General features: G+C 41.1%; 1 protein-coding gene across 1 annotated transcript in view; it reads left to right on the top strand.

Moving 5' to 3' along the window:
* Positions 1-688: 688 nt before the first annotated feature.
* TMPRSS6 (transmembrane serine protease 6) overlaps positions 689-27,025 on the top strand; it is a 45,539-nt gene continuing 19,202 nt past the window's right edge. Inside the window, exons 1-9 of the mRNA XM_051961771.1 lie at positions 689-914; positions 1,478-1,611; positions 2,439-2,506; positions 5,074-5,258; positions 6,806-6,847; positions 9,156-9,360; positions 11,057-11,193; positions 16,422-16,534; positions 16,761-16,870. Coding sequence (XP_051817731.1) covers positions 689-914; positions 1,478-1,611; positions 2,439-2,506; positions 5,074-5,258; positions 6,806-6,847; positions 9,156-9,360; positions 11,057-11,193; positions 16,422-16,534; positions 16,761-16,870 — 1,220 coding nt within the window. The remainder of the gene's footprint in view (positions 915-1,477; positions 1,612-2,438; positions 2,507-5,073; positions 5,259-6,805; positions 6,848-9,155; positions 9,361-11,056; positions 11,194-16,421; positions 16,535-16,760; positions 16,871-27,025) is intronic.

Below are 27,025 nucleotides of genomic sequence, written 5' to 3'. Positions count from 1 at the left end.
CTATAAGTGAAGGGAAGAGTGCTGATTAAAGAGGTGTAAGGGGGTTGCTTTGCTGCGGTGAGGGCTCAGTTGAGGTTATGTAACAAATTTGCAGATTTGCCCAGATTTGTGATTTTCACCAGCTTTGGGTCAGTCGTGAATGACCAAGATGGTGGAAATGATCCAGGGCTGAGACTTGGCCGTACAGGGTTGGTCATAAGATAGGGGGACCCAGACTCAGAAACATGAGGACCATGGAGTTCAGTGGGAGGCATCTAGATGGGGAAAGGAGGAAGACGTGGCCAGGGCAAGAGTGGAGGCCTGGGAAAGAACTGAGAGGCCTGGAGATTATGGTCTGAATGAAGGACAGAGGTCAGGGGTTCAAGGCAGAGAGGGAGGGGTGGAATGAAACAAAAAAGGGATAAGGGAGTTTCAGAGTTCTTGAACGCTGACGTTGAATGAACACAAGGGTGATGGCTACAAGTGTTAGATTGAGTCAGAAATTCTTGATTTTCACAATTTGTGAAATACGTACTTGCAGATATTATTATTTTACAGATGAGGAAACTAAATCATAAACACATGGGCAGTATCAAAGTCAGAATCTGAATCTAGATCCTCTGATTTCTATTGATGTGTTCGAACCATTGGGGCTGGTCAACCTATCTCCCCCTAAATGTTGCTTCTTCTCTTTTGTCAGGAGTCCGGGATGGAGGATGAAGAACAGAGGGGCAATGAGCAGGCGGTCCAAGGGCAGTTATATGGGGGGGACACGGAGGAGCCAAGATCCAAGCAAAGAGGCCAGGGTCGAGTTGGGAAGGTGAAAGCCATTGACGATCCCAAGAGAAAAGGACGGCTTTACATCCGCCTGGCCCCTCTGTGGATCGCTCTGCTGCTGTTGGCAGCAGGTGGAATCCTGCTCTGGTATTTCCTAGGTAACTAAAGCTGGAGACATTGGGGGTAATCATGAGAGCTATAACAACACATGGCAAATGGAGCTTTGCCACAGAGTGCTGATTTCTAGGGTGACGTGTTTCCTCTCTGATAGAATGGATAGCATGAAACTCACACCTGTCCCCGGGTTCTATGATGGTGGTCCCCCTCCCAGGTGGCCTTTCTCCTTTGTGCCTCCCAAATGGAATTGTCCTCACGGATGGTGATATCTACTTTCAGCCCTAATGGCCAGAGGGATCATTACAATTAGGGAATCTGTTGGTCAGGGCTTGAGAGAGAAGAACTAGGAAAGTCAACCCTGAAGGTCAAGGATTGGAGCGGCTTAAACTAGGGTTTGTGGGTGATAGTTACAGGGAGGCAGATTCTGTCTTCAGATAAGGGACCTCAGAACAATTAAAGCCGTACTACAAGGGAGGAGACCACTTTGGGAGTCAGGACTTTTGCCTTCCCTGGAAGCATTCCAGACTTATTGACCACTTCCACCAGGCACCCTCGCCCCCCAACACTGCCAAGCTACCACTCAGCTCATTTTTTTTTTGAGCAGGATACAAGAGAGAGGTGACCGTCAGCCAGTTGTATTCAGGCAGTCTTCGGGTGCTCAATCGCCATTTTAACTTGGACCTCTCCCGCCGGGAATCCAGTGCCTTCCGCAGCGAAACTGCCAAAGCCCAGAAGATGGTAGGGAAAGGCTGAATGGGAGAAAAGTTGGGGTGAGAGCTGGTGGTTCTGTGAGGTGGGCTGGATGGGAGCTGATGGACCTGTGGTATAGTCTGGACAGGAAGGTGGGATGAAAGCTAACGTTTTTGTTATAGGAACTGCCCAGGGGGAAAAGAGTTAGAGGAAGTAATAATAATAATTCTGAGAAATGGGTTGTTCCCAAATTAGAAAGACATGGCCTGGTATCTTGAAGAGGCTGGCAAGGAATCAGATAAGTCATGACAATCAGTGATTCAATTTGAGCACCCAGTTTGTGTAGGGAGCCCTGTTGAAGGAGAAGACAGGATGAGATGTGGTCTTTAAGGAAGGAAGATTATAATCACAAGGGTATCTAATGATACTTCCAAAGGTATATACGAATGAGTGGATGCTAAGAGAGGGTTTGGCTCATCCGTAGGTTTTGGGAAATGAGAACCACACATGGAATGATGGATCAGGAAGGGTCTCATGAGATGAACAAAATGGAACAGTAACGGGGTGTGCTGGAGTCGAGATTGCTAAATTTCCAGTGTTAGCATTTATCCCTCAGAAATACCCAATAAATTAGAGCTTGATGGATTGTTTTATTAGTTATCTAGACTTAAGAAAGTATCAATAATGCAAATTAAACTTAAAAGTGCCTCATGCATACAATCACCCCATCTGAGAACTGATTGTTAAATATTTACCAGAACACATCTGGGGAAAAGTCTATGAAGGAAGTGGCCAGACAATGGGAGAAAGCTCTAGGTAAGGGGTGGGGTTGGTGTGTATGTGAAGGGATTGACAAATGATCTTTCTCTTCCCAGCTTAGGGACCTCATCTTTACTACCCGCCTGGCCCCATACTACAACTCAAGCACAGTGTATGCATTTGGGTGAGTCGTGGACCTCCTCCTCTCCAGCCCCTTTTAGGTAGATATGGTCAGGAACTATTAAAGTGGGAGGAACCAGAGAGATCATCTTATATAATAAAGCTTTCTAACCTACACCGAGTCTCTCAAGCCATATGATGGCCCTCCGGGGCGCAGAGAACTATCCTACTGAATTAATAAGGTTTGTGAAGATCGAAGGCAATAGTAGAACCTGTAGATAGTATCGAGATAGGCTTGATAAATGTTCTGGAAAGGACCTCAAAGATCAGTCAGTCCAATGTCTTCGGTTTACAAATGAGGAACTTGGGAATTAATTGATCAATTCAAAATCATTGAGATGGCGAGCCGTCAAACTGGGATTTGAACCATAATTCTCTGACCCCAAATCCAGTTTTTTCCCATTATACCACAGTGTTTCTTAATGAGTGATAGTCTCTAAAAAAAAACAACAACCAGTTTTTGATGTTTCAAATATCATTTATGATGCAGAGGTTATTAACCTAGAATCCTGAACTTAAAACAAAAATTGAATAAGTACATTTCAGTAAAATTGGTCCCTTTCAATTCTTTTGCATACATTTCTAAACATAATTTTGAGAGGGATCTGTGAACTTCACCAGAATGATGGCCAGAGGAGCCCATGATGCACAAAATGTAGAGAGCTCTTGTCCTAGACTAAAGTCCTTAACAGACAGCAGAAGAAAAGAATGATGGGAAGGGTTAAATGATTTACTTATAATCCCCCTGAAAAACCTTTGCATGTACTTATCTGAAGATATGTTTCCCCTTGTAGAATATAAACCCTTTGAGAATAGAGATTGCATTTTTTTTTTTTTTTGCTTTTGAATCCAGTACCTAACAAAATCTGTAGATCATTTATGTAGAACTGAAAGAGAGCTTGGAGACCAGTTAGTACAATTTTTCATGAAACTATAGATTTATAGCTATAAAGGGCCAGCCCCTATCATTATACATATGAGGAAGTGAAATCCCTATTGAGGTTAATTGGTTGACTCAAGATAATATAGCTATGAACTGGCAGAAATCTGAATTTGAACCCATGTCCTCTAATTCTGAATTCAGCCCTCTTTCTACTGCACCATATTGTGCCTGGAGCAGCCACCTAAAAATGTTTATTGAATTGAATTAAATTGAAATCACCATTCAGTGGCTAGTAAGTACCTGAGCAAGGGCTAGATCCCAAGATTCCCAAAGAGGGCGATCTCATGAGCTTCAAGAGAAGCAGAGGGTGCAGAGAGAGGGACATGATATTCCTGCTGTTCTCTGCCCTGCCCAGACCATCTCTGGAGGAGGAAGAGTCATTTCTGGATAACGAATTTTAGGAGGGATGTTGACAAGTTGAAGAGTGTCTGGTGGAGGGTAATTAGGATCATACCAAAACTAGGAATCATGGAAGGAAGGATGTCAACCCTGGGGAACAATGCAACTTTAATCTCCAAATATCTCTTAGGTGGAAAGAGTTTCTCTATTGGGCTGTTGGATGAAAAGGTGATTAGATGTGCTCAGCTTGCTCCCAGAGGGTAAAATGAAAACTGAAGGATGGAAATTATACGGAAGCAGATTTTGGGCTCATTATAAGTTTCCCCATAATCAGGGCTGTTCCGAAATTAAAGAGATTTTCTTGTTCAGGATCAGCCAGCAGTGAGTTTCTCATCACTCTCCATGTGCACAGCTGAATGATCACTCCTGGGGCACATTTTGGAGAGTGTTTTTTTCTTTAAGTCTGCACAAGGTGACTTCTAAGATTCTTTTCAATTCAATTCAAATTAATTTAAGAAACACATATAAAGAACCTGGGGTTTCCATAATCCCATACCACCCAAATGCCAAAATCAAAACTTTTACAGCTAGAAGGACCTCAGAACATAGAGTGCTATATATTCAAAGAACTTTAAAATGCCAGAGATCAAAGACCTTAGAATAGGGGATGTCAGAGCTGGGAGGGAGCTTAGAACAGGGGATGTCAGAGCTGGGAGGGAGCTTAGAACAGGGGATGTCAGAGCCAAGAGGGAACTTAGAACAGGGGATGTCAGAGCTGGGAGGGAGCTTAGAACAGGGGATGTCAGAGCCAAGAGGGAACTTAGAACAGGGGATGTCAGAGTAGGGGAGGAGCTTAGAAAAAGGAATTTCAGAGCTAAGAAGGGCCATAGAACATGCAATGTCAGAGCTTGAAAAGACTTTAGAACATAGAATATAAGGAGGAAATTTAGACCATAGAATGTAGATTCTGGAAAAGACTTTAGAACATGAGAGGTTAGGATTATAAAGGACCTTATGTATCATTCAAACTTACCCTCCAGTTTACAAATATGGGGACTGAGACATACACACATAAAAAAGAGATAAAGTGGAGAAGTCTTAGAGGTACTGAATTTGAAAGCAACGTCAACATTAACTTTTCTGAGGTCCCTTTCAGCTCTGGATCTGTCATTCTTTGAACATTTTTACACACTGTGCCTTTTTCCAGGAATTGTCTCATTATCCCCTCCTAGCATCCTCGATAATTAAGAGGAAGGGGAGCAGAAAACTGTTGACTTCTTCCTCCTTAGGGAAGGGCCTCTGACTTGCTTCTTCTGGTTCATTCTCCAAATCCCCGAGAGTCGCCGTCAGATACTAACCCCAGATGCCGTGAAGGAGGTGCTGGTGGAGCAGCTGCTGTCCAATGCCAATGAGACGAGTGGGACCCCTGACCAGGAAGAGTATGAGCTGGACCCTGGGGGTCTTGTTCTTCTGGGTCAGTATAATCAGAATGTGCTGAAAGACTGGAGGGATTTGGGAGGGAGTGAGGGTAGTCTTCCTCTCCCCCATGTAACAGAATAAAGTTGACTAAGGAAAGGTAATGAGAGAACAACTGGGGAGAAAAGAGAATATCTGAGATGATGGAAAGAAAATAGCATCTGCATTCACAGAGACAGGAACTAGGGCAGCTTTCCCTGTATTACCTTTATCTTGTACCTCCTTAGGTACCTAGCTCAGTAGTCTGCACATAGTAGATACAATAAATATTGGATTGGACTGAAAAGTGACATGGGCTCATTTATTCATTCAATCAACAAATATTTTATTAAGCTCCTATTATTTCAGAGGATCAGGCTAGATACTGAGGAAGGTAGAATTTGGTTTAGGTAGAATTCAGCATCCGCCCTCATGAAAATTCTAGGAAATCCTTGAGCAAAGCATTAAATTCTCATTGACTAAATGAGGAGGGTGAAAATAGATTAGCCCAAATGATCCCTCAAGTGCCTCCTGAGAGCCTCTATTAGGTCAATGAGTCATAGAATCCAAGAGCAGGAGAGGACTCCAAAAATGATCCTACCTGAGTCCTACATGAACAGGAATCCCATCTGCCCATATCTGAGAAGAGACCATTCAGCCTCTGTCTAAAACTCTCTATTTTGCAGTTCACTCTATATTTGTGTTTGTTTATTTTCAACAGCTCTAATTGTTAAGAAATGTATTTTTCTTTTAAGATCATTAAGTTGAAAGGAACCTTACTTAGTATCTCTATCGGTGGGTCTGAATCTATCTGATGAGTTCCAAATTATAAATCCTATAGTTTAAACCAACCTCCTCTTTTTACAAATGAGGAAACTGAGTCACAGAGAGATGAAGAGTGATTTGCCCAAAGTCACACAGGTAGCAAATAGTAGATTTAAAGTCCAACTCTCTCTCTCTCTCTCTCTCTCTCTCTCTCTCTCTCTCTCTCTCTCTCTGTCTCTCTCTGTCTCCCCCTCCTTCTATCTCTCCCTCCCTCCCTCTCTCTTTCTCTCTCTCTACCCCTGAAGAAAAATCTCTCCATTGAAGTAAAACATCACCTATTTTCAGCTATTCTTTACCTTATAGCTTTGGAGATCTTCCTTATGGTCCTGAGAAATAAAGTGACTTGTCCAGGGCAACACAGCCTTTAAGTAACAGAAGCTTTATTTCAACTCAAATTTTCCTAACTCCAGACTCAATTCTCTATCAATAATACAGAAAAAAAAGTCTCCTCCTTCATCTAATCCCTAGTCCAGACCTCCAGGGCCAAGTCTGATTCTTGTGAAGGCATGTGATTTCGTAAGTCCAGAACAGGAGAGCAACTTGATAAGGAAGAAGGGCATACTAAGATAATAATGATAAGAAAGGGCAAAAAGAGGGCAAGTTTAAGGGGAAGGAGGATCAGGATCCCTGCCCCCATATACATGCATTGGGCTCCAGGTACAGTTGCTCTGGGAATTTCATTTGATTTTATTTCTTTGATTTTTGTTTCTATTCATTTCTTCATTTGTTCCTTTTCAACAGAGACCAGTGTGAAAGACATAGTTTTGCTGAATTCTACACTGGGTAGGCAACTTTTGTCTCCCTTTGCTTTTTGAGTTTCTTTATTTTGCTTGGATGGGCTTCTGAAGAGTAAGGAGAGGTAGGGAAGGGCACAGGACTCATTGGGTATGTAGGAGGGACATGCGCTCGGGTAGTGCCAGTGTAAGAAACTAAATGAACATTGAGATGCAGCTCACATGTGTGCAATAAACTCATGATATTATGTGTGTGTGTGTGTGTGTGTGTGTGTTTGTGTATGTGTGAGTGTGTGTATGTATGCCTGTTGGGTACAAAGCTTTCCAAGTGTGTTTATTTCCTCTTCCTCCTTCTTCTCCTTTTCTTTCTCCTCCTCCTCCTCCTCCTCCTCCTTCTTCTTTTCCTCCTCCTCCTCCTCCTCTTCCTCCTCCTCCTTCTTCTTTTTCTTCTTGTTCTCCTTTTTTTCTTCTCTTCTTCTCCTTCTCTCTCTTCTCCTCCGCCTTCTTCTTTTTCTTCTTCTTCTTGTTCTCCTTTTTTTCTTCTTCTTCTTCTCTTCTTTTTCTCCTTCTCTTTCTTCTTCTCTTCCTCCTCCTCTTTCTCCTCCTTCTCCTCTTCCTCTTCCTCTTCCCCCTCATCTTCCTCCTTCTTCTCCTCCTTCTTCTTTTTCTCTTTCTTCTCCTTCTTCTTCTTCTCCTTCCTCTCCTCCTCCTTCTCCTCCTCCTCCTTCTCCTTCTTCTCCTCCTTCTCCTTTTCCTTCTTCTCTTTCTTCCTCTCTTCCTCCTCCTTCTCTTCCTTCTTCCTCTTCTTCTTGCTCCTCCTTCTTCTTTTTCTCTTTCTTCTCCTTCTTCTTCTTCTCCTTCCTACCCTCATCCCTTCTCACTTCTATTATCAAAAGTCCCTCTGTGAGCTTGGGGGTGGAATGAAGGCCAGATTGTTGATATTTGCAAGGAACCAACCTCTGTGGTATATAGTGTGGGGGGTGTGAATGTGGGTTTGGGGGTGGGGGTATGGGTGGATGGGAACACACATGCATACACACATCCCCCTTGTGTAAACAATTCAGCCCACAATAATGTGTATAAGCTTATGCTAAGGACTCCACACAGGGTAGAATAAGGGTGTGTTCTCTGAGTAATGTAAACATCCACCCCCTTCCTCCAAAGATGTGTATATGTGAAGGAGCATGGGCCTACTGGCTTTTTACTGCCACTTTCTGTGTATGTGTGTGTGTGTGTGTGTGTGTGTGTGTGTGTGTGTGTGTGTGTATGAGAGAGAGGGGTGGGGGTGAGGAAACAACTTGGGAGGGTGCTACGAGGGGAGGTGGCAAGGTTAGTGTTGATTCTTTCCAAGGGCTAATGACTACAAAGTGAGTTAGACTCCATCTGCCTTACAACCCTGCAGTTTGAGCAACGGAGAATATGGCTTAAATTTTTTCCTTTTTAAATTTAAAAAAACATATTTTTTTTCAGGTAGCAAAAACTAAGACTTATTTCTATACCACAAGATAATAAAAACAAAAACTGTATTACTATCCTACAAAGAATAATTAGAAATAATTCCTATAGTACTTTAAGACTTGCAAAGCACTCCACACAACAGCCCTGTGAAGAAGGTAAATATTATTGTGACTGTTTTACAGAAGAGGAAACTGAGATTCTGGGAGGTGGAGTGTTTGTTCATGATTACTCAGCTAGTAAATGTCAGTGGCAGGATCTGAAACAGATCCCCTCCCAGCACGCTTTCTACTTTACTGTACTGGTAGAAACTGTTTGATGTACAGTATAGAGTAAGGTTTTTAAAAATATAAACACTTAGATATGATCCAGGACTTTATAGTGGAGAGTCACAAACCGTTCAAGAGACCCTGCTCTCACCTCATGTGTGTTGATGCAGTTTCCTAAACTCCCTGAGGACTAATAGCCACCCAACAAGGAGAAAGTGGCTAGAGAGAAGGAAGAGTTAGACAGGACAGTTAGCCATCTTGCCTTGTGTACCAGCCAGGGGGGTGTGCATGTGCATGTGTGGTGATCCGTGCTTTTCCATGCGGCAAAGGAAGGGAATCAAATTGGCCTTGAGGGGCGAGAAGTGAAAGGAGGTTGTGGAAAGGATGAGGAGGACAAAGGGAGGAGGAACTGAATGAGACCAGAGATGGGGACACCAGAAAGTGGTCAAGGAATTGGGAGGTCTAACCCAGCATTTTCTTGACCCAGGAACTAACCACATCCCCGATCCCTGCTCTCTACCATGCCCTCCCCATCTCCCTTCTTTATACTTGAGCAAGGATCCTGTGTGTCTTGATTCCCTACGTCTCTCTTTAGGACTAACAGGGGCCAGGGGTTCTATCTCCCCTTTCCAGGGTGCTATCGATACAACTACATCAGTGAAGGCCAGATAGTGCGGCTCAAGGGCCCCGATCACATTGCCTCTAGCTGCCTGTGGCACCTTCAGGGTCCTGAAGGCCACATGATCAAACTTCGCCTGGAGTGGACGCTGGCTGAGTGTCGGGACCGGCTGGCCATGTATGATGTTGCTGGACCCCTTGAGAGCCGTCTCATCACCTCGTAAGTAACCCTCTTCTGTGACCTCAGGAAAGGACGAGGTATGAGCAGAAGGACAATCCAATGGGCCAGAGACGGTTAAAAATGAGGGTCATGTCTTAGTATTTCCCAGTTCATGACAAATCCCTGTATGGCCTTCCCCTCTCTGGACTACAGTTTTCTCATCTCTCAAATGAAGGGAATAGACTAGATAATCCCTAAAACTCCTCCTGTTTTTCACATTTTATATTCTAAGAGTCTATGTTTTAACATCGTATGTTCTAAAGTCCCTTCAAACTCTCACATTCAATGTCCTACCAGTCAATAAGCATTTATTAAGTGCCTACTATCAATCATTGCACCATGTTCTGAGGACACAAAAGGAACCAGAAAATATCTTTTGTAGAAGGTGGGATTCAAATGCATCTTGAAGGAAAACAAGAGCCAGAGTAATTCCTAAGACTCCTCCTTTATTTCACATTTTATATTCTAAGAGTCTATGTTCTTGCATCTTGTATTCTAGGTATCTTCAAACTCTCACCTTCAATGTTCTATCCTGTATTCAGTCATTCAATCAGTCAATAAACATTTATTAAGTGCCTGGTATGTACCAGTCACTGTACCCTATTCTGGAGATACAAAAGAAACCAGGAAATATCTCTGGAAAAGGAGAGATTTGAGACAGGAAGAACCCAGGCTCTTGTGCAATAGTCCAGGCACTGGATATTCTAATATTCTGTGATACATTTCCATGTGAACATTTATCCAAAGAATGTTATGCTCTACCATAATTCCATCTGTAGTCTCCCAGGAAAAATTAGCATAATTAGAGGTGGTCCAATGGTCAGGCATGGGAGTGTGCTGCTGGAGAAATTACCTAAATTTGAATACCTTCTCCTATTTCTTACCTGTATGACTAAGAAAGTCATCTCCCTTCCTCTAGGTCCATCTGTGAAATGAAGGGATTTGTACCAAATGATCTTCAAAGTCCCTTCAAACTCTAAATTTTACAAATCTAAATTTTACGATTCTATAATCCTTGTTGATCTTTAAATAAGCTGTCCATTGGGTATCTGGCATCATTAGGGTGCCAACAGTGCTCTCTCTACCCAAGGATCACAGTGCCAGAATTTCCACCATTCAATTTCTCTCTTTAATCCATTAACCAGTTAGCCAGTTATATCCATTTCTAGGACAGGCAAATCATTTGGAAGTTGTCAGTTATTTAAACCTTGTTATGAATTAGTTTGCTGTCAGCTAAAGGAAAAGGGGGTTTGAATGGGGGAGGGAGACAGAAAGGGTAAGTTAGGGGTATTCTGACACTTAGGTGGGAAACCAAAAAGCCACAAGACAGGGGGGAGGGAGGGCCTTCGAGGGAACCCCAGCATTATCTCTTTCTGCTGCAGCTCAGAACAAGACTGGGGTGAAGAGCCTCAGTGAGATCTTCTGGGGGCCTTGGTTTTCTACCAGCCTTGGTTGTCAGCTCCTAGAGTGGAGGAGCTGAGCCATAGGTCATTAGAACGTGGCATCTGAGACCTGGAAAGGACCTCATAGCCTTGATTTTCATTTTCACTGAGGCCCAGGGAACGGCAGCTTGCCAATGGTTCGATATTGGGTGCCATATTTGAACAGAGGCTCTCTGGTTCCAGAGATAGTCCTCTTCCCATTGGACATCTGACTTCTCTCCAGGTATAACTCTACCCTATCCATCTCTCCTCAGACATTATGGCTGCAGTCGCCAGGAGCCAGTGGTAGAAGTCCTGTCCTCAGGACACGTCATGTCTGTGGTCTGGAAGAAAGGCTTGTACAGCTACTATGACCCCTTCACACTCTCTGTCCAAGCCGTGGCCTTCCAGGGTGAGAAGGGGACAGTGGGAGTGGCTGGGGAAGGGGGGATCCTCTCACAACAGGGAAGGACTCACGTCCCTCCAATCCTTACCTGAGATAACCAGTCTGCCCCCGCCCCCGCCCTGAGGCTCTAGAGCTCTAGATACCAACACCCTCTTTCTTTTGACTCTCCCCCCTCCCTGACTATGAGCAGGTCAATCCAGCCTTGGGATGCACCAAAGGTGGTCATTCAATAGCCAGAGAACCTCTCGGGGATCTTTGAGTGTCTGCTCTCTCCTCCACCCACCTCCCACTCCCCCTTCTCTCATCCCTCCTTCCTACTCTCTTCCTGGCACAGAAGTAATGGCATGAGCCAGCAAGGGGACACAGGCCCTCTGGGCTTGTGGGGACCAAGAATTTACCTGTCTGTCCCCCAGGAAAGCAGGGGAATGCTTTGTAAAACTTAAAAGTGAGGCATGAATGGGAATTATTGTCATTTTATTATCTCTGTTCCAAGAGGAGGCAGTGAGGAAATCTCCCGACTTAAGGCTTTGAATCTTGCCTCTGCTGTTTATTTGGCTGCAGGACCCTGCCAAAAAATCACTTTTCTTTGAATCTCAATTTCCTCATCTGTCAAATGGGGTTTATTCATCTAGGGCTCTGTCCCCTTCACAGAGTTGTGGTGAAGATCAAGTGAGATGATTTTGATAAAGCAATTTGATATCCCAAAGAGCTAGCTCAGTTAAAACTGTTATTTCTGTGCTCTGTGTGTGTGTGTGTCTGTCTCTCTGTCTCTCTCTATTCTTTTCCTCCATCTCTTCTTCCCTCTCTATCTGTGTGTGTCTCTGTCTTTCTGTCCCTATGTTTCTCTATTCTCTTTCTCTCTCTCTCTCTCTCTCTCTCTCTCTCTCTCTCTCTCTCTCTCTCTCTCTCTCTCTCTCTTTCTCTCTGTGTCTGTTTCTCTATATTTTTCTCTTTCTTTTTCTTCTTTTTATTTTCTTTCTTCTTTTCTCTCTTTCTTTTTTTCTCTCTTCTTTCTTTCTTGTTCTACTTCTCTCTCTGGCTCTCTGTATGTCTCTTATTTTCCTTCTCTATCTTCTTCTCTTTCTTCTTCTCCTTCTCTTTCTCTGTATCTCTCTTGCTCTCTCTCACATACCTTCTCTCTCTTCTTCTTTTTCTTTTCTCTCTTTTTTCTTCTCCTTCTATTTCTTTCTCTGTCTCTGTTTCTGCCTCTCTATTTGTCTGTTCTTTCATCTTCTTTTCTCTCTTTTTTCCTTCTTTTCTCTCCTTTTTCTTCTCTCTCTGTCTCTCTCTGTTTCTGTTTCTGTCTCATCCTCTGTCTCTCTTTTTCCCTTCTCCTTTTCTCCCCCTTTCCTTTCTTTCTTCTATCCCATTTCCCTCCTTTCTCATGTTTCCCATAAATATTAAAACTAAGAACATGAGACACAATCCAATCCAACTCCCTCATTTTATAGATGAGGAAAGGGAGATCCACATAGAGGCAAACTTGCAAATCATACAATGAGTTACTACCTAGGCTGAGATTAGAATCCAGATCTTTCGGTTTCAAGTCTTCAATTACTTCCATGCCTTGCATAGCCCCTTGACTCTAACTTTATTTCAGTTCAATTCAATAATCATCATTTAAGTGTCTGCTTCACACCCTGCACTTTTAGGGGTGCCGGGGACAGCACGTACCCTAGAAGAGCTTACATTGTAGTTTTCCACTGGCCAGTACTGGTTTGAATTGTTTGACATCCAATTCAAAGCAGGATTTTCAAAATACAAACACTAGAGTACAAGCAAGACCTTATAACTGAGGTGACATCACAAGTGGTTCATGAGGCTACTGCCCTCATCCTCCCTGCAGCAGTACAGGACCCAATTTCTCCGAAGGATGACGGCCACCTAGTCAGGTGATAAAGGAAGGGAGGGTCAGGAGAATCTTCCCTGTGGGTGATTGGGTGTACGTGGCTGTGAAAATAATAGATAAACAGATGAAAACATACAGTATGTGCCAGGGCTTTCTAACAATTAGCAAAAGTGAGAAATTCTGCCCATAAAAGGTGACATCTGAGCTAAACTTTGAAGTAATCAAGATCAAGATATAGAAATGAGAAAGAAGGTAGTTCCAGGGAAAGGGGATGGTCTGGGATAACCCAGAAGTAGGGCATGCAAGGTTAAGTCAGGGAGTAGTAAATAGATCAGTTTGGTTTGAATGTGTGGGGGGGGGGGGAGAAAAAAAATGAAATTAAATAAAAAAATTAAAAATGTGAAAGAGAATTTAAAAATGAAAACCAATAGTGAGACCCAAGAGATCTGGGACATTATGCCCTCTTCCTTAGCCCTTTCTGCTGAGGATCCACACATATGGTTACCAGATTCAGTCTAACGTGGGGCCTGACCACCCAAAAGAAGGATCAGATTTCTTAAAAATGTTTGCTCCCTCCATGCATATGTTTTAAAAATAAAAAGCTTTAATTAAAAAAAAAACATTTTTTGCTCCTTAAATCCCTATTCCTGTATCCTCAGGAAGCATTATTATTATTATTATTATTATTATTATTATCATCATTATCAGGTTTATTGGGTTTTGACTTACATCTGGACCACAAAAGGGAGAGTAATTTTCTATACTCCCTGACTCAACTCCCTGACCTATGGCTCATCTCTCAACAAGAGAGATACAGAGAAAGAGAAGGAGAAGAAGAAAGAGAAGGGGCACACCCCATCTCTAGGTTGTCCCAGATCATCCCAGGAAGTGAAATGACTTCCTTCCTCATTTCTGAACCTTGGGATTCTTGATTCTTTCAAGGTTCAGCTCAGGTGACTTCTTATGGGATGGATTTCTTATTCTTCCCAATCATTAGAAAGCCCTAACACACATTGTGTTGTATTTTTTCATCTGCTTACCTTTTACACAGAGAGACACGTACACCAGGTCAGCTAGAGGGAGAATAATAATAATAATAATAATAATAATAATAATGATAATAATCATCTAAATCAGGTAGAGGGCAAGAATTTCTTTTTTACATATACAGACACAAAAATGCTTAAACCAAAAGGCCTTCTCTAACACATATTGAGGGCAGTTCGATGACACTACACAGAGGATTAGCCCTGGAATCAGTTCAAATACAGCCTCAGATTCTTCTTAGTTGCGTGAACCCAAACAAGTCAATTAACCCTTTGGGTCTCAGTTTCCTCATCTGTCAAATGAACCGGAGAAGGAAATAGCAAACCACTCCAGTACCTTTGCCAAGAAAATCTCAAAGGGAGCCACAAAGAGTCAGATAAGTCAAACCACTCCTATTGAAACAAGAATATATTGACAGAAAAACATAAATAAGCTAAGCAAAATTCAGTAATAACTGCTGTTATATTCATGAGGAAACTGGGAATTAAAGCCATCAAAACTCAAAGAGTTTGCCAAGACTGCTGGATTGACATTTTCTATTTCTACTGTCAGCCAACCGATCAATAAATATTCATAAGTACCTATTATATGTCCGAAATTATGCAAAGTATTGCAAAATACTTAAAAAAAAAACCTTTAAAAAATAAGGGCATGTAAATAATTAGGTACATACAGGAGGCAGTCATATAAAAAGAAGGAAATTTCGAAGGAGAAGGTACTAGCAGGTGCTAGGGAGGTGGGAGGTGACAAGGGAACAGGGCTCAGCTCAGGCTTTTCCCCTTCAATTATGTTAGATTCTTCTTGCAAGTTGTTCATTCCCGGCTAATTGTGAGGGACTTTGAACAACAAGCAGCCAGCATCGACTTTGCACCCAGGATCCCCAGCTCAACAGACTCCCAGAGCTACCCCCAAGTGTTAGACTTGGGGGTATTCAATCATTTAGGATCAGGCAGAAACAAAAAATAGCAGAGGCTCAGATTCAAGGTCACCCGGCTGAGCTTACTTGATCTAATTGCCACATGGGAAAGGATCACCCCTCAAAAGAAGTCCCAGAGCTACATGATGTTACCTGAAAGGACTAAGAAAGCCAGAGGCTGAGGCCGATCTTGTCCATTTAAAAATCCAAATCCTGCAAATCACCTACTCTTCCTGCTCAGAGGACAAAAAAGACATGGCTTCATCCTCCCTTGAGTACCCAAATCCTTCACATGAGGCTAGTATCCAGGACTTGGCCATTCCGAGATTCCAAGGGACTAAGCTAGGACAGTGGTCAGTCAGAAGCAGGCAAGACAGCACTTCCCATGCCCTGTTATAAGAGTAATTTGGGAAAAGGCTGGGAAGGCAAGTGGTTGGAGCCAGATTACATCCACCTCCATGACGGTCCTGGAGTTTCCTCAACCTGCCATGTCAGACCTTGTCTGTGCAAGAGACTTTGCTGAATCCAAAGCAGTCTAGATACATAAGCTTGGGCAAATCATTTTCTCTCCCTAGTCTTTGGGTTGTTATTACATAAAATAAGGAAATTTTACTAAATTGGGGATTCTAAACCTAGATTCATATATATATATATATATATTTATATATATATATATATATATATAATTATGTTGAAATATAGTTTTATATGTGCATATAAAACTGTATTTCAATATAATTGTTTTTTCCCATAATCTTTTACATGACATGGATTTAAAAACATGATTCTCATATCAATGATCTTCTCAATGGATGTGAGAGGGAGTGGGGGAAGAGAATTTGGAACTCAACTTTTTAAAAAATGAATGTCAAAAAATAAATTAATAAAAAAATTAAACCCATCATTTAGCAAAATCTGCAATATTAAAAGCATTTAAGCACATCTGTCCTAAATTACCTGTAAGACTCTCATGAAATCCCAGCCTCTCCTATCATGACTGTATCAACCACCCTTCCAACTTCTCTCTTCCTCTTAGGGCCCCACTAGAGTCCAAGGAGAGTTAGGTTTATTGTAACTTATAAAATTCTGGAATATAGGAAGACACAGAAAATTATTCCCATGGTGGATAGGGAGTTGGATTCAGAGCCAGAACAATTTATGACTAAAAGCAAATTATGAGTTCAAATTCAAAATTGTGACTTTATGCTTTATGTCTCTGGCTCTTTTTCTTCATCTGTAAAATGAAATAGATGATCTCAAAGGTTCCCTCCATCTTTAAATGTATGATCCTCTGATCCTCTGAACTGATTTATAGTTGTATAGATTAGGCAAATCACTTGACCTCTTTCAGCCTCAATTTCCTCATCTCTAAAATGGGCATAATTTGATTTAATTGCGCTGCTTTATTTTTTCCTTTCTCAGATTGCCAGGTGAACCTGACTCTGGAGGGCAAGCTGGAACTGCAGGGAAACATCAGCACTCCCTACTATCCCAGCTATTACTCCCCTAGCACTCATTGTACCTGGCACCTCATGGTAAGCTCCCAAGGACCCTGGGCTTGGTTTTATAATCCTATCCTAATCCCTTCCCATAACTGTTTTGTCATGGTAGAAAGAGAACTGGATTGGGGGTGCAAAGATTTGGGTTCAAATGCTGACTCTTCCCCCATACCCCCGAGGCCACCTCAGCTACCTGAATCCTCCTGGATTCCTTCGCCTGGGTTGGTCTGGCTGTTCACTCCCTGTGTCCCATCCTCTGCAGGTTCCATCTCTTGACTATGGAGTGGCCCTCTGGTTCGAGGCATATGCTCTGAGGAGGCAGAAGTATGACTTGCCCTGCACCCAGGGGCAATGGACCATACAAAATCGAAGGTAGGAGAATACCTGGGCTCTTTATCCCTGCCAACTTTACCTATTTCTATGGTCACCTGGTAGTTTTCATCTGAACCAGTGGTGGAACAGGAATAGAACTAGGTCATCAGGGGAAGGGTCATGTGAGCTTAAAAACTATGTCAGCAACAAGAAGTAAGGCCCAATTCAGGTGACCTCTTCTCCATGAAGTCTTTATTTAGTCATTTTAATCAACCAATCAATCAATTTTTTTTTTTACCAATTTGCTTATTTAATTAAATAAGCCTCATGTGTGTCAGGACCACACCAGGCAATAGGGCTATCGAGACAAAAGCATAGTCTCCAACCTCTATTGGGGATGGGAGGTGTGGAGGGGACACAACTTGTCCACAGATCAGACATTTCAAAATATGTAAATAATAGAAATGAAAAGTTTCATTGGCAGACAACCCTAACAGCTGAGGAAATCAGGAAAGGCTCCATGAGTAAAGTAGTGCCTGAGTTGAGTTTTAATGAAGTCAAGAGTTTTCAAGAGGCAAAGGCAAAGAGGGAAAGTGTTTCAGGCATGGTACAAGGCAAAGTCACAGAATTTCAAAAGCAGGACCTTCAATTATTTTTGTAAAGCCAGAGTACAGTTTAATTTGTCTGGAATATAGAATGCATGGGGAGTGGAGGAATACACCTTCAGCTTGGAAAAATAGGTTAGAACAAGATTTCAAAGGTTTCTAAATGCCACACAGGAGGGGGGTTCCTATGTTATCCTAGAGGCCAGAGAGGGAGCCTGAAGCTACTCAAACAAGAGAGTGATGTGGTCAGAGTTGTACATTAGGACTATCAGTGTGGCAACTGTGTAGAGGATCACAGAAGAATCGGTCATCCAAGCCAATCCATACATAAAAGGAATCCCTTACCATTACATAATGGAAAATGGTCATCCAGATTTTGTTTGAAGACCTTGATCTCCCTAGGAGAGAGAACTACCCATCTCCCTGGGCTACCCATTCTACTTTAAGATGGTCCAATGCTTTATTCTAGGGTTTCTCAGTCTAAATTTCATGGGATTTTTAAAATGTTTATTTTATAACTCTTTCTCATGGGATCTTTTAAAATGGTTTGATAAGTTTCTCAGTAACTCTCAAGTTCATGGAATTTTAAAAATATTTGGATAACTCTTTCCCAGTCCAGTGTAATTTCTGTAATTCTATGTATTTTATGTATTTGAAAACATGAATCTAAGAAAGGGTCTATAGGTTTCATCAGGCTGACTGCCCAAGAGGGTCCAAGACACAAAGGCGGTCAAGGACTCCTCTAGCTCATCAATATCTTTGGGGATCCTGACTGTTTTCCATCATCCCAACTTGGTGTCAGTTATGCTTTGTATGATCAAACCATCAAGCCTTTATCCAACTCATTGAAAAAAAAATATCTAACAGCCCAGAATAGAGTAGAGATTCTCTAGTACTCACTGGAGAATTCTAAATACATCAACTTGGAATGTGTGACAACTAATTTTCAAATCTAGCCATCCAACAAGATCCAAACTCATTTCATTATATTATCATCTAATTCACATCTATCCAGCTGATATGATACTTTACAGTATCACCTAGCTTGGCTAAAATCTAGGAAAATTGTAGCTCCAATATCCAATCATCTCTGGTTTAGTTACTCTGTTCAAAAAATGACAAGAGAGCTTAGGGAGGCCATCCTATTCTTTTTGTCAAATATATATATATACACATATATACATATATATACACACATATATACATATATATATACACAAATATACATATATATATACACATATATAGTTTTTTAAATATGCATTGCTTTATGAATCATGATAGGAGAGAAAAATTAGAACAAAAAGGAAAAACCATAGGAGAGAGAAAAAATAGAAAAAAAGAAGTGAACATAGCATACATTTGATCTCCATAGTTCTTTGTCTGGATGTAGATGGTGTTTTCTATTGAGATTGCCTTGGAGGCACATCCTGGTCTTGATAGAACCACCTTGATGCTTTATAATCATCATTTTCCTTCCAAGCTATCAGAAATCAGGTCAAATGTACTTACCTTTGGTATTCAGATGATCTTCTTTCTATTCTAAAAAAAAAAAAGTGAGACATTCGCTCTTCTTCAGTCTTGTTGATCTTTTCCATTTTTCATGATCATTCCAAGATCACAATTTGAAGCTCAAATTTTTTTCAAGACCCTATAATGGAGCTCCTCTGGGCCCGGTGATTTGAATTTATCAAGGGCTTCTTGGTGTTTCTCACTCTTTCCTAGTTATCTTGAAGAACTTTTTTTTTTCATTTTTGTTGGGTATTGAAAGTGCAACAATGAAAAAGGAGATCAAGTTATCAGAGTTGGGTTTACAGGGTTGATTGTACCTTCCTTGATCCCTCCTACCTGAAAATGATGCCCTCCCTCCTGGGATCTCTCAAAGCACATTACACAATTTCTCCTTTGCCCCACCAAAAATCTACCTTGTACTGTACATATTAATGTTGGTGTTCATGCCATATCACTCCCAGTAGACTATAAACTCCTTGAGAACAAGGATTGTCTCATTTTTCATTTTTTTCCCTGACCTCTGAACACGGAGAGTAGGAACTCAATAAACCTTGTGCTGAACAGAACTAATTCCTATATTTCTAAAGTGGTTTTCCAACATTATTTTAACAATAAAAATAACATGAGCATTATACAGTACTTTATATTGCAAAATAATTTAGTTATAGGTTACCTAATTGACTTACTTTCAGTCCACCCAAGAGCCCCAGCACCTTAATGTCACCAAGGATGCCAAGTCCCCCACCTGCTCCCATCCCCTGCTGTTCAATATCCATTCATTTCAGAGACCTGGATTCTAATTATAGCTTTACTTCATTTGATGGGTCTCCATCTCAGTGACAGCAACAGCCTCTGACAAATAAACAGGTGGATCAAATTATATCCAAAATTCCTTCCAATCTCGACTTTCATTTTCTATTCTAAGTTCCCTCCCAGTTGTGACACATTCCCTATTCTAAGCTCCCTTCCATGTTCATCCCCTATTCTGAGGTCCTGTTCTAAGTTCCTTCTTAGCTTTGATATCCCTTGTTCTAAGGCACCTCCAAGTTCTGTCATTCCTGGTTCTAAAGCCCTTTCCAGATTTGACATTACATGTTCTAATGCTTCTCTCTGTTCTAAGGCACTTCCAGTCTCTGACAACCCCTGTTCTAAGGCATTTCCCAGCTCTGACATACCCTATTTTAAGGCACTTCCCAGTTCTTGGTCTATTTTTTTTTTGCTTTTTTTTTCTGAGGCAAAAAGGCAGTTAAGTGACTTGCCCAGGGTCACACAGCTAGGACGTGCTAAGTGTCTGAGACCAGATTTGAACTAGCTCCTCCTAACTTCAGGCCTGGTGCTATATCCATTGTACCACCTAGCTGCTCCATGGTCTATTTTAACATTTTCTGCCACTATCCATCCTGCTCCTGTCTGAATCATTCCTTCAATGTTTCTTCATGTAGTGCTCAGAGATATGATATCATTGCTTCATAGATCTCAGTCCTCCTCCTTGATTCAGTTATTCTTTCAACAAAATATTTAAACACTTACCGAGTATGTGGTATTGTGCTAGGTACCTAAAAAGTCACAGAGATGTAAAGAACATGGTCCCTCCCCACAAAGATCTCCTCTTCTTGTAGGGAAATAAGAGAAGAAATGTGTGTATTAATTGACATAATTTACATAAGAGAAGCACAAACAAGGCATGGGGGAACTTAAAGAACAAAAAAATCAAGGGGACTTTATGGAAGAAAGCTTGGAAGGACATGGAGGATTGTGACAAGTAGAAATGGCAGAGAGGAGACAAGAAGAGGAGAAAAGGCACTCAGAACAGAGGGAATAATAATGTGGTTAAAGTCACTGAGGTAGGAGAGTTTGGGGAGCAGCATGAATGGTTCTGGATAGAGTGAAAGGGTAGAGTGGATGCTAAAGTTGGACAGATAGATTAGAGTATCAGAAATCTATATCTAAAAGGGACCTCAGAGCCCATCTGGTTCAATCTCCTCATTTTATGGGGGAGAAAATTCAGGGAAAGTAACAGAAATAGTAAATGGCAGAGTCAGGCTTTGACCCTAGTTTATCTGATTGTCTTATTTTCTTTCCAAAACACTGTTTTCTCCCTATAAACCAAGGTAAAAAGTATGGGATTTATCTTGGTAGCAATGGATAGCCACCAAAGATTCTGGAGCAAGGCACTGATGAGATCAGAGCCATCTATTTAAAAAATATATATATATCTTATTCATCAAATATACTGAAGCTTCAAGATTTACAAAATACTTTCCTCTCAATAGCACCTTGGAGTAAATAGAGTTGCTGTCATTCTTTACACCCACCTTGCAGATGAGAAAACTGAGACTTAAAGGAAGTGGCTTATTCAAGCTTACATAGCTGACATAAGAGTTCTCCCTCACGCCTGGGACTGAGTCGTATCTGCAGTTCTTTTTCCACCACGTCACACTGATCGCCCCGAGCTTAAAAAATTCATGATAAAAAAATAATACTCTAAGGTTTACAAAGCACTTTCCAACATCCTTTTGAGGTCAGCATTAAGTATTATTGATCACCATTTTGCAGGTGAGGAAACTGTGGCTCTACAAAAAGGAAGTGACTTGCCCACAGTCAGATGACTGATAAGGAGTGGGCCAGGAATCAAATGCAGGACTCTTCTGTCCCCCAGGTCCAAAGTTCTTTCCCCCATATCAACATACCTCCTCTTATGCTTGAAAATCTAGCCTTCCAGGATGGCTCTGTCAGCAGTTGATATATCATGTTCTTATGTTACCAAATCCATTATTATCAGGGGAATGAAAAGAAGGAAGCTGATGAATGGGATGTGTGGAAGTTTAAAAATAAAGGGAGTTTTAATATTTCTTTATATATCTACTTTTAAAAATCATATCGATTTTTTTTCACATTACAGACATTTATAGATTGCTCCCACTTTCCAAAAAGTTTTTCTTGTGATAAAGTGTTCAAAAGATAGATAACACTAATAATACATTGATATCCTCTGAAAGTAAATAGAACATTACACATCGATAGCATCCTTCCACCTTGCTACTCAATCTTTTTTATCCCTCCTACCCTCATCCCATTTTTTAAAAGAAAAGCAAAACATTTTTTGATAAATATATATAGCCAAGCAAAAAAAGAAAAAGAAAAAAAGATTCTCATCCTTGACTGAGCAACAGGCAGGCCCTCTTTGGAGAATCCCAGAATCTTATGGTTCAAAGGAAATTCAGAGGCCATCTGGTTTGAGCAATGGACTGAGAAAGATCCCCTCCACAATTCCCCCAACAAGCGGTCATCCATGATGCTTCTGGCTACACAACCACCATTTTAACTCGGGTTTTCATCACCTCTCACCTAAATGATTGTGATTGGTTTCCTAATTATTCTCATTATCCCAAGTCTTTCACCCCTCCAGTCCATTCTATACATCTCTGCTTCTTAAACTGTGAGTCATAGTTTAGAGCCTTGTAACTAAATGTGGAGGTCATAAAATTATGATTTATTATTGGTAAATGTTTGATTTATATACATATTTTACATATCTATAAACACTGGGTCATGTAAAAGTTTCTCAGGCAAAAAAGGACCACGAGTGGAAAAAATTCAGTAAATCCTGCTAGACTTTTTTTCCAGAGTAATTTTCCAGATCTGGCCATGTAAGAGTAGCTCCTTATTTTCTCTCAGATAAAATATGAGCTTCTTCAGTCTAACTTGTAAAGCAGTCCGTGACTTAGTGTTGATCTATCTTTCCCATCTCATTGGACATTTCTTCCTCTACCTATCTGCTGTTTGTTTGCTATACCACCATTCTCTTGGTTCCTCACATATACCATTCCATCTCCCACCTCTATACCTTTGCATTAGCTGTGTCCCATGCTGGGAAGGTACTCCCTCCTTACTATCACCGTCCCTTCTTCTACATGACTTCTACTTGAAGCCATTTCTATTCCCTCAACTGCTAGTACCCTCCCTCCAAAAGCATTTTGCTTTAAACTACTTTGATATATGTGTGTGCGTGTGTGTGTATGTATAAATACATTCTGCATATTCTAATATATATATTTACTGTCTGCCCATTTGAATGTAAGCTCCTTGACAAAAGGAGTTACTTTTTTTTATTTTCTCAGGACCTAATATAATGCCTGTCACATAGTAGGTACTTTATAATTATTTATTGAATATATGATTATAGAAATGTAGGCTATTATTATTTATTATTATCAGTGTTGTTATACTTGAATATATGAGAAATGGTTCTAGCAGCAAAGGGCCTGAGTTTAAATTCTACCTATGTTGGCAAATCACTTAACTTCTGAGAGAATGATCAATTTTCCAGGTCTTATGGTCTCTTTTGGCAATCTACTGCATTTTGGGGACTCGTAGTTTGTCTGGAAGTTTTTTTCTGACCTGAAATCCACCTCTTTGTCATGTATTCCCACAATTCCTGGCCTTGCTGGGGCCATGGAAAGCAAGTCTTGATTGTCCTTTCCTGCCAGCCCTTTAAATGCTCAAAAACAACTTTCCCTTTAGCATAATCTTGTGCTCCCATCCCTCTGATCTAAGACTTCCAAATACATCTTTTTAGTTTAGTATTATAATCTAATAGGAGGAACACTGGGACTTTGGAATCAAAAGATGTGGATTTGAATTCTTACTCTGATACAACTTAACTATAGACAAGTAACTTCCTCTCTGAGGGCCTGGTTGCTTCATCTGTAAGATAAAGTATCAGTAAGGTCCCGCCTAACTGAAAATCTTCATATCCTATGATCTTTGGGTAGCAGGGAAGGACTTATCTGGTGCCCCTTAAATGAGCAGACCTAGGCTGCCCCTACTTGCTCATGGCCATGTATCTGACCCTAAAGTTGGAAGAAGAGCATGAAAGAATATTATTTTATTTTCTGCTTGGCCTTTTCTGATTACAGAACCCTAGATTTCCCCAGTTCCTTCCTCCTCCCGTCCCACCCACTCTCACCCTGGAAGTCTCCATTTTATACCATTCTTGGTAGAGCAGTGTTACCCTCGTCACATTTCTGGGTATCATGATCTGGGTGTTTCCCGCCTGACTTCAATGATGAATCTGATATGGCAGACCCTGAAGAGTGGAACAGAGTTCAGAAAATATCTGGGGTTCTGACTTCCCTCAAGGGAACCTCCCCAGCAAGCCAGCAGACTCTTCCCTTTAGAGGTAGTATCAAATAAAGAACAGAGTTATAGACTTGGAATCTGGAAGCCTTGGGTTCAAATAACACCTCCTGACCGATTTACTTAAAACTCTCTGTGACTCAGTTTCCTCATTTGTATAAAAAGGGGATTGAACTCAATGACCTCTAAGGTCTTTTTCAGCTTTGGGTCTTATGATCCTATGATCCCTGGCACTAAGTACCACCTAATGATGTTGGGTCCACAGCTTTTTTTTTTTTTAACATTAAATCTCTCATTTCCAGGCTATGTGACCTCAGGCAATCATTTCTGACTCTCTGAGCCTTGGTTTTCCCAAGTATGAGATGAAAATGTTGTACTATTTATACTATTTCTAATATCTTCCCTCAATCTAATAAGTATTTATTAGATAATATTATTGTATTCAAGGCATGATTCTATATGTTAGGGGTACCTAGATTAAAAAAAAACAGTTTCTGCTTTTATGAAGCTTACAGTCCATCCTATATCCCACAATTAAATGATCCTAGAAGGCATATGGGAAAATAAAAGGAAAAAGAATGACAAAAAATAATTTGATCTTCCCTTTTTTCAACTCTAACCCAAAGGCCTTTCTAACTTTGGGACTCTTCAATCTAGAAATTCAAGAAAGATCACATAACATCCCTTCCATTGAATGCAAAGAAAAATGATCTTGTAAATACATTGTGCCTCATGTGGAGACTGGGAGCTGGCCAAGATAACCAGGCAGTTGTTACTTCTGACCTGAAGCAAGGCACTTAACCCTCTCCTACCTAAATTTCCTCATCTATAAAATGGAGATTATTAAAAAGAAAGAAAAAGAATAAAGAAGAGAGTAAAGTAAGTAAAGTAAATAAAGGAGCAAAAAAAGAAAGTAAACAAAGGAAAGAATAAAGGGAAGAGAGAGAGAGAGAGAGAGAGAGAGACGCAGAGAGAGAGAGAGAGAAAGGCAAACAGACAAACAGAGAGGAGAGGGGAGAGAGACAGAGACAGAGAGGAAGAGACTCAGAGAGACAGACAGACAAACAGTAACAGAGACAGACAGAGAGGAGAGGGAGAGGAGAGGGAGAGACAGAGAGAGAGGAAGAAGAGAAAAAACAATCCGCAAAAACCATGAACGCCCACTTTAGTGAAAGAGCTTGTAGGAGGCGGATTCTTCTCACACCTCTTCTGTGGGGCCAAATCTTGATGATTTTGTAATATCCCATTTCAACTGTTTTGTGAAATTTGATTCTTTCCGCTGACATTGTTATGGTCATTGTATCTAATGGTTTTCGGGCTTTACTTGTTCCACTCTTTGTTAATTCCTAGAAAAGTCTTCAATGTTACTCCATATTCTTCCTGTCTTATTTGTTATAACAAAGTAATTCTATGTTACATTCATGTGATGGGAATCTACTTTGTTTCCAGTTCTTTGCCTCTCAAAATGCTATTCTAAATATCTTGTTGTATACAGAGACTCCCCTTTCATTAATGACCTTCTTGGGGTGTATCCTTAGCAGTGGGATCTCTAGAACAAAGGGCATACTATTTTAGTCACTTTGTTGTTGTTGAATTGTTTCAATTGTATCCAACTCTTTGTGGTTCCAGTTGGGGTTTTCTTGGCAAAAATGCTGGAAGGACATTACCATTTTTTTCTTCAACTCATTTTACAGATTAAAAAAAAAAAAAAACTGAGGCAAACAGAATTAAGTGACTTGCCCAGGGTCACCCAGGTAGTAAATGCCTGACACTGAATTTGCACTCAGGTCCTTCTTACTGAAGGGCCAACACTCTACAACTGGATAGTTTCTAGTTATTTGCATAATTCCAAATCAGCAAACCTTTATTTACTTCCTACTATTAAGATACAGGGGCTAGAAATATAAAGAAAAAACTCTCTACCTCAAAGAGCATACATTTTAAAAGAGGAAAAAAGTGGACTTTTTAAAGTCTTTTTTTTCCTCTTCAGTATCCAAGGAACTCAGGGAAATTAATTATGATCTACTGGAAAAGGTTCTGGGTTTGGAAACCCAAGGTTTGGGTTCAAATTCTGAGTCACTGCTTTCTATCTTGTGACATTGGGTAAGACTTGATGTCTTTGAATTACTACCATGCCCCTCTCCGCCATCTTTAAAAAGAGAAGGTTGGATTAGATTATTGCCAAGGTTCCTTCCAGAATTCAGTCCCATCTCTGCCCCTTCTATTCTCCTGCTCAGACCAAGCACATAGGACAGAGTAGGGCAGACTGGGAATGGTTTAGATATGGAACTCTTGTGAGAACCTGCTCCAGTTCAGGTTCTTTTTTTCTTTCATTTAGCTGAAATTCACTTTCCCTCTCACCACTTCCCCAGCCCTCCCCATTTCCAAGAAAACCCCTCTGACCAGCTTCCACTTCCTTTGCTTTTTTCTCTCCTTTCTACATGTACTCTACTCTGACCTTTCCACCCAGCCTGGGTACTCATTCATGAAAGGCGAGCTGAGGGATGGAAACTTCTCTCCTGAGCCCAGAATCCAGACCCTTTCAGGTTCTCATTCCAGGAGCACTTATTAAGTTCCTGCTCTAGATCATAACTTGCTCCCCATCTTCCACACACACCTTCCCAGGATTCCTTCACTTTGCTCTCTTTATGGATGAGTCAATCCAGTTTCCTTATTGTTCTTCTCACAAGATACTTCATCTTCTAACTCCAGACACATGGGCTGTCCCTCCCCACATCTCAATCTCTACCCTCACTGACTTCCTTCAAGACCCATTTAAAATTCCACCTTCTGTGTGAAGCCTTTCCCAATTTCCATCTCCTCCATGAATTATCTCTCTTCTATCTTGTATGAATCTCATTGGTACATAACTGTTTACAAGTTATCTCTCCCGTTAGGCTGGGAGCTCTTTTAGGGTAGTGATTTCCCCCTCCTTTTCTTTGTATCTCCAGCCCTTAAC

Source organism: Antechinus flavipes, chromosome 5 (genome assembly GCF_016432865.1).
Source record: "Antechinus flavipes isolate AdamAnt ecotype Samford, QLD, Australia chromosome 5, AdamAnt_v2, whole genome shotgun sequence".
Taxonomy (NCBI): Eukaryota; Metazoa; Chordata; class Mammalia; order Dasyuromorphia; family Dasyuridae; genus Antechinus; species Antechinus flavipes.
The sequence above is the reverse complement of the archived record's forward strand: the minus strand, read 5'-3'. Positions and strand labels throughout refer to the sequence as shown.